The sequence below is a fragment of the Gavialis gangeticus genome, unplaced genomic scaffold (genome assembly GCF_001723915.1).
Source record: "Gavialis gangeticus isolate Ggan-Ray unplaced genomic scaffold, GavGan_comp1, whole genome shotgun sequence".
Classification (NCBI taxonomy): Eukaryota; Metazoa; Chordata; order Crocodylia; family Gavialidae; genus Gavialis; species Gavialis gangeticus.
This window is the reverse complement of record NW_017729028.1, coordinates 587,503-600,670: the sequence shown is the minus strand read 5'-3', so window position 1 is coordinate 600,670 and position 13,168 is coordinate 587,503. Positions and strand designations below refer to the sequence as shown.

The 13,168-nt window shown below is 41.6% G+C and overlaps 1 protein-coding gene across 2 annotated transcripts in view; it reads right to left on the bottom strand.

Moving 5' to 3' along the window:
* The window catches only part of TRAPPC12 (trafficking protein particle complex 12), a 107,659-nt gene that overhangs the window by 24,111 nt on the left and 70,380 nt on the right, over window positions 1–13,168 (bottom strand). For both annotated transcript variants that reach the window (XM_019520702.1, XM_019520703.1), the window contains exons 6-7: window positions 12,635–12,747; window positions 3,129–3,201 (exon numbers count right to left, since the gene is read on the bottom strand). In XM_019520702.1, the coding sequence (XP_019376247.1) occupies window positions 3,129–3,201; window positions 12,635–12,747 (186 nt within the window). The remainder of the gene's footprint in view (window positions 1–3,128; window positions 3,202–12,634; window positions 12,748–13,168) is intronic.

Here is a 13,168-nt window from a genome sequence, read left to right as displayed (position 1 = left end):
GGGGGGGGGGGGGGGCCTGGGTCAGTCTTGCTGTTTCAGCTGTTTAGTTCTGCTGCCGGCTCCCCCTGGGTCCGACTGCCCCTGTCTCCTGTCATCTTTGACAGGCAGCCAGGGACAGATAAATATTAATTTCTCAATTTTTTAGGGGCTCTGCAGGCCAGATAGAATGGCCTGGCAGGCTAGATCTGGCCCGTGGGCTGTATTTTGCCCACCCCTGATCTAGCCCCATCTGCCTTATACCAGGACAGTTGTAGTCACTCTCAGCAGCAGACCTTTAGGCACCTCAAAAGATGTTTAAAGCTCCTCTTCACTAGGGAGGACCTGGTGACCTTGGACATCTCTAAAATTATATGGATCTTGGCATTTAATCTCTACTTAAGTCCTTTATTACATCTAGCCCTAAATATTTACATTAAGAAATCTAGATGTCATCGGACTGTGGTTTCAGCTTATTGATCAACTGATATCATGTAAATTAGAAATTAGGTAATTCATACTATATTTCTAATACCTACCATGTATTTCAAAAAGAAAATGTGTTCGATTATATATTTATAGTTTCATGTTTTGCCTTCATTTGGTAATAAAGAACTGATTCCATTACTGCTTGCACTGCTAAGGCCCATCAGTGGTTAGCAGCACAGGCACAAAGTAAAACGCAGCTGATGAGAACTTTCAAATATGGCAAAGAACGTCACTTAGATGACTGAATGCACTTCTACAACTTACAGATAGACAAAAACCAGTGGGAATTTTGCATGTGGTGCAGATACAAGTAAAGCTGCAGTATGACCCAAGGCTGAGCAAATATATAAATTTTAAAATAGAACTAAGAAGTGTTCCTTACTGCTGGCTGCAAGGTGTTAAAAGAACAATCTGATGAAACTCTCCCCAGCACCACAAAGAATCTCCCACTCCCTCAAACAATGTTACTTCCATCCCAAATCAATAAAAAACAGAAACCTGATAATAAAAAACAATACCTGACAATAATATGTGAGAATGAAGTAGAAATTAAAGTAACTCACTTTGCAAACCCTTGTTTCTACACCTCTGATTTCAACATCTCTGTTTAGCTATTATTAATTTAGGGTTGGATTGTACTGCGGCTTTGTGCTCTGAATTTCTATTCATCCAGCTGCAAAACTGATTCCTTAGTGAAAAGGAAAGTGCTGCTGGGCAAATGGTGCAATGCTAAATCTCCCCTCCTATCGAACAACTAGCAAATGAGATGCTCTGTTCCAGGCAGGAGGAGATGCAAGTGATGGGCTGGTTGGAGGAGTACCTCCTTATCCCAGCAATAAGAAAATTACATACTGGGTATAATCTCTATAAGGAATTGAGGCTGTCTTCAGATGCAGTTAATAAGGTTTGTTACAGCTAGATCTCATACCAAAATATATATAATAAGCTTCTTGCAGCTCAAACTACAGCACAGAGGCAAGCAGGGAGCAGACCTGGCTGACCTCCTTAGATAAGAGCAGCCAACAGTCCCTGCAAGGGTCTCCAGGGCCTTCTGGCAGCATTAAGCAGACAGGCAGTTGTACTCTAAGCACAGCAGCATTTCTCCTAAATGCTCAGCAGCCCTGTCCCCTGGTAACTGCTGGCTGCCTTTTTTCAGTTTTGTCTCCTGCTGAGCTGAGCACAGATCTGAAGGTAAGGAGCCAGATGCCTGCCGATGAGAGGCAACCTGCAGGACAGAGGGCCATTAAACAGCTAGGAGAGAAGTTTTTGTCTGTACAGGCAGAATGTGATCAGATTCTGACGGAAACGAGAAGAAGGTACGGAGGAAATGAGGGGATTCACTAGAGGAGAAAGTGATGGAGCACTTAAAAGAATCTGGAAAAGAGGTAGAAAGGGAAGCCTTGGGGAAGAAGATGGAACTTCACTTTATCCAGCTATCTAGGGAATAGGGAGCTGCTTGAGGGCTGTGAGCAAGTTCTGGTGCATATTATATCATTTATTTTTTATTGCTTTTGTCTCAACTTAAGAAAAAAGTCAATTTATTACTCATGAGAATATGCATAAAAGTGTCTGTCTGCTAGGTGCTGCACACCCATGCTCCTGCAGTTCCACAAACTGACAAATACTGGGATTATTTAGAGATCTGTCAATAGCAAAATTTCACAGTGCTAGTAACTCTGTCTAGACAGATTCTCTCCAAACCCTCAGGACAGGCTTCTTTTCCCTTTACCTGTAAGGGGAACTCTGTCCTGGAAGACTGTTGACCAGATTAACTCTTAAAACAGCCAGCTGCATCAGAAAGGTTTCTGGTTTATTGGGATACAACCCCTTTGTTTGCAAAGCTCTATGAGGGGTTCATCTGACCAATCACAAAAATGTCAGTCACCTCAGGTTAAATGTTCTAGATCATTTTAGTGACATAAGAACCTGTTTTATTTTCAAGGTTGATTAGGCATTTAAGCCCCTAATTTTTAATGAAAAAATCAGTGGAATTTAGGCTTTCTAAGTTACATTTGAAAATAGAACTTATGATGCTTTTCACAATTTTATCTCATATTCTTACCTAAGCTCTTCCCTTCCTTTCTCCCTTCCCAATTGTTTAATGTTATTACAGAAGAGCAAAGGACAAAAGAATCAGAATTTTCAGACAGAAAAAAAGAAGGGAATAAAAATCTTTCATAAACTTGAAATCAAAACAGGCAATACAGAGCAGAAAACCCTTCAAGTAACCTGCTGGCACTACCAGATGCAAGGGACAAGTTTGGATCCAAACAAGTTTTTCAGGTTTCAGAGAAGACAACCGATCAAGGCAATGAGCCAAGGCTCAAGACAGAATGTCCATCTGGTCTCTCTCCAATGCCTCTGCAATGCATTGAATTACTTGTATATCTATTTCTGCAATATGGCAGCCATGTCCTTTGTTTCTTTTAAGTAGAAAGGAAAGTTGATTGAATGCACCAATTTGATCAAAATAAAGGGCAAAACTGCAAAATGAATTCCAGCAAATAAAAGTACAAAGTGTATAATTTCAAAGGCTGAACAGACTATAAGATGACAAAACTGCTCTTTTAACAGCTTTGGGGCAGTCTTGTGAAAACTTCTGGCACACATGAGCAAGTGATAAAAATACACTGCCTGTGAAAAGGGGTTTAAAAAATACGTACCTTGTCTGTTCTCTTGTGTAATGTTAGTCATACTTCCATCTTCTGCTAAACCTTGCTCCAAGTTTTCCAAGATCTGTATCAAATTTTTTAAACAACTAACATGAGTTTAGAACAGCAATCTGGAATTAAACAGTTTGTATTACATGCAAATTATCCACAGTTGTCATAGTCTATATGAAACCAATATAAACATGAATGTTTCACATGGATACATTTCAGAATCACTGATCGTCCTCAGAGTTACATCAATTACATAATGTGAGAAAGCCTTTGTACTGCAGGTGATGTCTGAGTTCAGGCTTAAGATACTCACAAAGCATTAAAAGACAGCATACACCAGGGGCACATACATTTTGTTAAGTAAAATATCAAATATGTTTCACAAGAGAATTATTATTAGCTTTTGCAAAAATGGAGAAGTGATTCCACATGAGAACTAAGGTATGTGGGTTTTTAAACAAAATGATGCATCACCAAATTCACTAGGGTTATGGTTTTAAACAGAATTTGCTTTTTTGTTCTTAATTAAATAATATTCATAGCTTATGTCTGCTCTCCCCCTGGAAGTTCAGATTTCATGGCTGCTTTTTATTTAGTATTGATTTCAAATACTGTAAACTGCTGTTTGCTGCATTATCTGAAAAATGAATATGTAGATCCACTGGAATTTGTGAGTTACACTAGGTGCCCATGGTTTCATTTGAAATGCAAGTCAAGTCCCATTTTTTCTCTGCTGCCATGTTATTTTTTTTCAAATGTGTCTAGTCCTGAAGATCACCCAGTTCCTGTTGCTCTTCATCCCCTGTTACAGCTTCATTTCTTTGGTTGCTTAAAAAAAGACTGCTTAAAAAAAAAAATCCTTCTTTAATTAGCTGCTGTGTTTAGCTGATCAGCAACATACAATGGGCTCCCTCTCTTGGGAGCTGAGTGCACTGCCTACATGGTGATCTTCAACTCCTGTCAATTTACGGAAAATTATTATTTTAGTTTTATATTGCTGTAGCATTCAAATTGTGCTAGCAGCTGACAAAGACACACAGCATAGTATTTTCAAAAGCCAGAGTCAAACCAGGACTTAGTGCCTAATTCTGACATAAGATGAAATTTAGGTCTGTAAATACAAGACTAATCCCTGCTGCCGTCACTGTTTCTGTTTTTATTCAAAGATTTTTAAAAAATGCAAATCTAAAAAGCACTTAGTGGGTGCATCTACACATGCATTTGATCCGGGATCAGTTAACCTGCAAATAAACACTCCTTGGCAGGCACCTACTCATGCAGGGAAGTGGGAGCAGATTTGCTGCTAATAGCAGCAAACTGGTCCCACTTTCTAGGGCCCTGCAATGGGCCCTGCAGCCAGCAGATGAAGCTCTAGACTCCCCCAGGGGCTGGACCATTGCACGTTGCCCTTGGGGGGTCTGCCTGCTGCTGGGGTGGGGACAAATGTTCCCCTGCCCCAGCAGCAGGGAGCTCCTGGCCTAGTTTCCCAATTGGGGGCAGAGGACTTGGAAAGAGCTGCAGGGGTGGGCAGGTCCCAACTCCCTACCCCATTCACCAGTGGGGCAGCTAGCAGCTAGTTCACTGCTAGATGCTCCACCAGTGGACTGGGGCAGAGGGCTGGGACTTACCCCACTCCTGTAACTCTTGCCAAGCCCTGTGCCTCCATCAGTTGATTGGGGCATGGGGCTGGGACGTGGCCCCCCATTCTGAGATTGCAGGGTGGAAGCTAGGGAGCCTGTTCCCGCTCAGCTCTGTAAGTGCAGACATGTGCAGGGAACAGGTTGGGGAGCTTGTTCCCTGTTCAGCTCTGCAGTCACAGAGCTGAGCAGGCAACAATTGCAATTAGTGAGGTTTACTGCACAGCAAGCATGTACAGTAAACCTTGCACATGCTTACTGCATAGTAAAAACTGCTACGTCACAGTAAAGTATCTCATGTAGATGCACCCAGTGTCATGAATGCTAGTCTAACACACCAACTCTCCCCATTTAAAATCTAAGGATTTTAGATGCTTAACTTGGTTTGGTAATTCTTTCCCTGAAGTCAAGTGCTTAAGTTTTAGGTGCAAGAATGCTGAAAAGTGTTACATCTCTAAGTGACCTAAGAGACTAAGCCCAATTTTCAAAGGGACATAGACTCCTAAATGCCATTTTCAGAAGTCTCCAAAGTGCCTAAGGGATGAATTGATGAAGCCATTTATGCAAGTAAAGATGAAAAGATGTTTAGGATGATATCTTGTATTGAACCAACTACATAGTTGGGATAAAGTTAGACAAGATTTTGAATGCAAGGCATTCTCTCTCAGGTCCCTGCTCACAGGTGCCAGGTACAACATCCTGAGTAACAATGTCTTGCATCTGAAGCTTGTTTACCTTTTTCCCCGATTACATAGTTGGTCCAATAAAAGATATCACCCTAAGAAATCCTTGCCTCTGATAATTTATAAACCATCACAGTTACAACATCATTCTTATACTACCTAAAGATGCAGGAAGACACCAATTGGGATATTCAAAAATTCCTTACTCTTCTTCCTGTCCTGTCCAAACTAATATTATAGTCTCCTCTCTCTCTGACTCCTCTTTGGAGTTACCTAGCTATCACCTCAAGTTCAATAAGGCTACAACAGAATTCTTAAATCAGAAGAATACTAAGTATGCTATAGCATAGTTGCCTTTATCAACCAGAACATGACCTGAATTCTTCTTCTTCTTTAATGGAGTCCCAAATGAACTGTTTCACTGTTTCATTTGGGATCAATACCAAGCTAATTGTCTGTGGTTCCTTGGGTCATTCTTTTTACCTTTTGTAAAAACTGGAACCACATCTGCAGTGCCCTATACTTTGGAATTTCCCAACTTTTCTAAGACTTGCTTAATATTAATGATAGTGGTTCAGAGAGGTGCTTGGGTAGTTATTTTAAACCCCCCTGAGTGTAGATTATCTGAGCTAGTTTAGCTGAAAGCAGAAATGTGGGGCAGAAAATTTTCCAGTGCCTTATTTTTCTGTGGGAAATTTTCCATTTCTAAAAATTCACTATTTCATAAAATCCTTTAGTAACAATGAATGGAGGTCAATACAATATGCAAGCTTGGCAGTTTCAAAGTTGTTATTAAGGATTTTCAGGTGACTATTTCTAGGAAGTATGTGAGAGAACATATATATATATATATATAGTTTCACAGTTTCTAGGGTCAGAAGGGACCTGAGTAGATCATCTAGTCCAACCCCCTGCCACGGCAGGAAAGAGTACTAGGGTCAAACGACCCCAGCAAGGTGTACATCAGTAAAACATACGTTTTACTGATTTGTAAACAGGAGGGTAAATACACTCACATAATAATTTAAATAAAAAATCAAGTTATGAATTCACCTAATTGGCTGTGCAGGTCAAATCAAAACCAAATGAATGCACTGCTAAGCTGGTTTCTAGTTCTCAAAATCTTTTGCTTCTGGAGAATCAGTCAGAAGCACAATTAGTGAAGAAGATGCAGTATGATGATAAGTTGACCTTGCCCATAGACTCATTGGCAAAACCACCCTTTAGCAAAAGAGAATATGGTTCAAGTAGTTTTGAATCAGATTTGCCTCAATCTGATTCTGAAATGGAACTAATAAGTGTGAGTGATTCTACAGACTGTGACAGTGAAACTGGAGGTGCCACAATGACCTCAGTGGAAGAGAGTTAACTCTGTTGAAGTAGGTGAGTGGACAACCATGGCATATCATACACAGTTGTTTGGGTGTGCTAAAATTAGCGTGTGAACAGTTTTCAGTACCTTTGTTTTTTTCCTTAAAATTTAAACAAACAATGTAAAGGGAGTACATGCTATTGTATATTGTTTTTACATTTTTACAAGTATTCCAATAAAAATAAATTCCTTTCCACATAAAGCTTCGAATTTGGTTGAATATAACATTTAAACCACATTAAGTGTACTATATTTAATTTTTTTCTTAATAAAGATATTTCAGTTTGTGGCTATTTGGACATAAAATTAACATGGGGTACTTTTTATTTTGTTTACTAAAGATAAGTCAAATAAACATGCTAAATCAGATCATGCTCTATTTAGGGTACTGGAAACATTTTCAATTCAAAATTTTCTGGAAAACCCACATCTCTGGGTGAAAGCACTTAATTGTAGCATATGTAACCTTTGTTACAGCTGGTAAGCTCTTTCAATTCCAGACATATCCTATAGGTTAGATGCAACTTTTTGCTTTGTTCTATACTAAGGTGCTGCAACAGTGTAGGCAGTGCTGCTACCACTGTGGCCAGGTGGAACTGCACTGAATGTGCCACATTTTTTTTTTTTTTAAATATAAGCATAAAAGTCCATGTGTTCTCTCAGCATATCACTGAATTCTCTCCTCCTTAAGGGAGTGGCTCTCAACTGGGGTGCTGCTGCCAATGCCTCTGTAGCCAGGTGAAACTGAGCCAGGCATCTCCTACAGAGCCAGAAAAAAGAAACTGTGGCAGGAGCTCCTGATCTCGCTACAGCCCTTGCTGGTCAGACAGCACACAGTATCCCCTGGAAACAGGAGCACATGGGGTATATGGAACTGTCCCTGATGCCAGTTTCTGGGACAAGAGTGAGGGGCTGCGATGAGTGAGTGCACTTGCCACAGGTGCTTCTCAATCTGGCTCTACGGGAGGTGCCTGGTGGAGTTCCACCTGGCTGCAGCTGCATTGGCAGCATCACCCCAGCTGACAGCCATCACCCTAAGAATAGGAGAATTCACTGAAATGCTGAGAAAACACATGAATTTTTAAGCTTATATTAAAAAAAAAGTGTTTCTTATGTCAAGCCTTGTTCCCAGTTAGACACAGTTTCCTTTTTTAAAGAATTCACAACCTCTTACTTTATGTAAATCCAAGAGGTGGAGGTGGTAACTGTGATGAGTCTGGGAGATAGGGAAAGGCTGGGGATAGTGGGAAAGCCACAGCTGAAGCAAGGGAACAAGGTGACAGCAGAAAATGTAGAGATACGGATTTATAGTAGTGGGATGAGCAGGGAACATGATGATGAAAAGGAAAAAAAGAGAGCAAAAGAATTGGTGTGAACTCTAGAAGAGCAGGGTAACGAGGGTGGGAAGTGAAACCAGCAGGGGATGCAGAAGAAGCAGGAAGAAGATGGATGCTATGAAGCATAAGAGTGTGGTAAGAACTATGAAGGACTGGCAGATGGTCGTGCATACAAAAGAAGTTTGAAAAATTCTGTGAGGGCAACCTTGTAGAAGATCTTCCTCAGGTAGCATTCCTGGTTAATGGAACTGCTTTGTTCCATTAACCAGGAATAAATTTAATCAAAGGCCGACAGTTTTTCTCGCTAAATTTTTGTCTTCAGGTGAATGCTGATAAGAGTGTCTTTCTTAGTAATGTTAACATTTAAGTAGTTCCAACTAGGTTTTCAAGTGCATGCATGAATGAAACACTTTGTATGCGAAAAGCTTGTGGTGGCAAACAGTGCATTAAACTTCCCCTCAACTCCTCAAAACCAAAAAGCTGAAATTGTGCAAAAAGGCAGAATCTACACACAGACAGAAAGCACAGGATATGCAATTCTGTTGTTTCTGTGATTTTCCCCTCATTATATTCATAACAATATCTGAGTTCAGTAGAAAAACGTACAGGATCTAAAATTCCTACTTGAGGCATATCTACAACTATAAATTTTATGAAATAAAATTTGAGGCTGGGAAAAGTTTGCATTTGACAACCTCCATAAAAATGCATAACACAACCCTAGTGATTCAAGGACAACTTTGTTATGATAGCCTTTAGTTTTCTGTGTAAATTTGGTGCTTATTACAATAATTCTCCCATTGTAATATTCTATAATACTAATCTTTTATGCTCTACAAGGTCTGGGAAGCAGAAGCTATACTACCATGCCATTAAAATGCTGTTCCTCCCCTTTGATATTGACTGTACAGTTTTGGCTTTGTTAGTCCTGGTGCAGTCTTGAAATGGAACTTAGCCATTTAGGTACATTTTATAGGACTGCAGTATTTATCAACTAAATTAGATTTGTTGACTATACTGATTTGTTTGGCCTTACAGACAGCTAACTGCTAATAGTGAAATCTCATAGTTGTGTATGCAACATCAGACCACACCTATAACAATGAGTTCAATTTTGCATATCTGATTATAAAAACCTGCTGACAAGTTTATGATGTTCAGAAAAAGAATAAAAACATTAATAATGGTGGTCTGAAGATACTGCATTATGAGAAGGGTGAAGAGTTTAATGGGCATAGAATAGCTGAAGTGTTGGTTAAGGGCAATTATTTTATAAATAACTGAAAGATGTAAACTTCAAGAAAAGAGAAGAATTTTGGATGATAACAATAGGTCTAAGTTAGGAGTCATGTGCAAATTAAGAAAGGGAAAAAAGAATATGAAGAAAATATTTTTAACAGTTAGAATGAATAAGTATTGGACTGGATTGGTCTCCCAAGGGAAGTGGTGTCAACCCCACATATACTGGCTCATTAAAAAAGTAGAGTAAGTGCTGGAGAGCAACCTGTATTTACAGAGAGGGAGAGAGAGAAAAAACTAAGTAAGCTAATAGGTCTTTTCAAACCCCTAGCTTTTATGATTCCTGGATCATTTGATTTACATAATGGATATTCATATGCACTTCTGTAAATGAGGAGAACTGAACATTTTCAAAACATTCTTTCTCCATTTTAAAGTATTGTAGTAAAACAAAACACTATAGGTTTATGGCTGCAAAGTTTCCCTAACAATTCTCTTATACTCCAAAGGGTTCCCATGGGTAATATGGTGACATTACAAAGAATGCAACATACTAATTTTTAATGTTTTTCCTTGGTCGTGCCACAACTTCCTCTATAAATCTGAAGCCTCAATTATTAGATTTGGCTGACTCCTTCCCAAAACAAAAATATATACTGAAATGACAGGTTTAGTGTTCATTTTTAAGCAGTTTCAAATGCCTTTTAGGCAGTTAAATTACCACCAGTCTAAAATCTTGCACTGTTCTGTTCATACATCTTCCTCTTTATTCTCTCTCCTTCCTCTCTACCTGCTTCTGTAGTTCCTGCTTTACAGCTGTATTTATTTGAAGGAAAGCAAGAAAAGCCATCGAGAGTAAGACTGTTAAATAACTAAAAAATAACATCACCTTTAAAAACAAAATAATGTTAGGGGGGAAGGGAGAAAAGAAGAAATGCTAATTTATAGGGCTGTGAGAAATTTCGACGGGTGTTTCTTTTCGAGGTTGTTTCACTCCGTTTCGAGTTCGAAACAATGAAATCAAAACAAAACAAAAGGCTTCGAAACAGCTTCAAAACAAAATGACAGCACTTGAAAAGTTTCGAAAGTTTCAAAACGTTTCGAAGCAGCCCGGTGGTGGGAGGCAGGGGAGAGCCAGGGCTGTGCTCCGAACAGCTCTGCCAGCCCCATGGAGCTCAGCTCGGCGGCAGGAGAGCGAGTGGCAGAGCCTCTCTGAGCACAGCCCTGGCCAGTGGCTTTCCCTGACTCCCGCCATCAGGCTCAGCTCCGTGGGGTCACGGAGCCTCATGCTGCTGGGCTGTGCTCGCTAGGGCTGCGCTCCGAGCAGCTCTGCCACTGGCTCTCCCAGCACTGGGCTGAACTCCATGGTACTGGAGGAGCTGCTTGGAGCGCATCCTTGGCTCTGAGCGCAGCCTGGTGCCTGGAAGTGGGGGACAGTCAGTGGCGGAGCCGCTTGCAGTGCAGCCCTGGCTCTGAGTACAGCCCTGGCCAGTGTCTCTCCCCAGCTTCTTGCTCCATGGGGCTGTGGAGCCTCCCACTGCCGGGCTGTGGTTGCCACAGCTGTACTCTGAGCAGCTTCTCTACTGGCTTTCCCACTGCTGGGCTGAGCTCTGTGGGGCTGGCTGGCAGAGCTGCTCAGAGTACAGCCTGGTGGTGGGAGGTGGGGAGAGCCAGGGCTGTGCTCCAAGTGGCTCTGCCAGCCGCATGGAGCTCAATCTGCCCTCCCAGTGCTGCCAGATTCCTCCCAGGGGTTCGGGCCCCCAAATCTGCGCGTGGGATGACAGGAGGCTGCTGTTACTGCCTGGGGCCAGCAGCAGCAGCAGTTTTCCCAGTGCTGGGTGCGGGCTGCACCGAGCACCAGTCCCAGATGGCAGCCTCCTGTCATCCCACGTGCAGATCCAGGGGCCTGCACCCCCGGGAGGAGTCCAGCACAGGCCCACAGCCCTCCTGAGGGTGCGGGGCCCCGGATCTGCATGGAGGATGACAGGAGGCTGCCGTTGCTGGCAAGTGACATGAGTTTTGCTTTTAGCAGTTTGAGGTGCAGTTTCCCAGAAACCCCTCCACCTATCTCCTTGAAACTTGGCAGGCTTCTCATGCCCTCAGAAGGAGCTACCATTCCTTCAATTTTCATCCAAATCAGCCAAGAAATGACAAAGTATAGGCATTTTCATAATTCCCCATTATAGCCTCTGGGCGAAACTTCGAAACGCATTGAAACAGTTTCAACAAAATGAAACGGAACAGTGCTTTGAAACTAAATGAAACGAAACACTATCCTTTTGAAACAGCAAAACGCAAGTCGAAATGAAAGGTGCTGTTTAGCACAGCCCTATTAATTTATTTTTCTTTCACCTCTCAGTTGACTAACAATCCTTTCCCTGTGGGGATGTTATGGCTAATAACAACTCAATGGATTTCTCCACTTCAATGAATGGAAATTTCAAGAATTTTCTTTCCCTTCCATGAAAAAGGAGTTTAAAACTCAATTATATTCGAATTCTAGTAGTACCTTCTCCACTGAACTGAATATCCTCTGAAAGGATGTGGCACTTCAAATGTCAGCTCCTACAAGAACAGGCCTCTGTAAGCAAAATACAATATGAAGCTCCACAAAGTAGCTGTCTAGATGCAAGTTTTTTAAAGTTAGGGAAAAGTTTTTATCCAGAAGTAGCTGAAGGGAAGGGGCCAGTTGTAAATCTAGGGAATGAAATGGCCACAAGCAGACATTATTTTTGTGAAACAAAAAGCTCCTTCAAAGAGACTTCCTCCATATAGCCAAACTCTGTACACTCTGTAACAGTTTCCTGAAAGACCCTCCAACCCTATAGCAAGTGCCCCCAGTTGTCAAACCCTCCTCTTCCCTCTATCATAGTTGAAAGAAAAAGAGCCCTGCTTCTTTGTATTAACATCTGATTATCTGAGTCACCCTCCTGTTTAGAAAAGCTGGTAAAGCCATATTTCCCACTCCAGTGAGCAGAGATGGCAATCACAGAAAGAGGCACATGCTGAATTACTAAAAAGGGGCAACAGCTATTACTTGCTAGAAACTAATCTGTACTTAGTAAAAGTTTCCTCCATGATGCACAATCCTGTGCACTTTGAGACACCATACCTATGCACTTCACCATAATTAGGATGTAGTATAAAAGTATTCTTCTTACTTGGACAGGTTGGAAAAAGTCAATAAAATATACCTGCTTAAATACAAAGATATTCTATTGTATCAAGAAATTCCTACTTTTGTGCAGATGGTTTTCATGCTGTGCAGTCTATCAAGTGACTCTTGGGGATTTCCTAGGTATTGAGGAAGTTCAGCATGTAAAATCCGCATGGAAAAAGGAACCATGGAACCTAGAAGAAAAAATAATTGATATGAAATATCACTGCCTGAATTATCAGTAAATAATTTTTCCTATTATCTAACCTAGGGTCCCTCTACACGTGTGTAAAGCATGGTTGACTGGTGCCTCCTGAAGCAGTGGGGGATGGGGGGGAACAGTTTGTAGGTGGCAGTGTTGGCAGTGGGGTGGCGAGTGGTGACCACCTGCAGAAGCCGGTGGCAGCATCAGCAGCAGGGGTGGAGGGGTGGTGAGCAGTGACTGCCTGCAGAAGCCAGTGGTGGCAGCAGTGGAGGGGGGGGTATGACGAGCAGTGACTGCCTGCAGAAGCCAGCAGCAGTGGCCAATCTAATGGGGGGCAAGTGCTCCCCCGTATCCTCTCCCTACCAGTCACGTATGGTGTAAAGGCACGATGGGATCTAATGCACAATCCA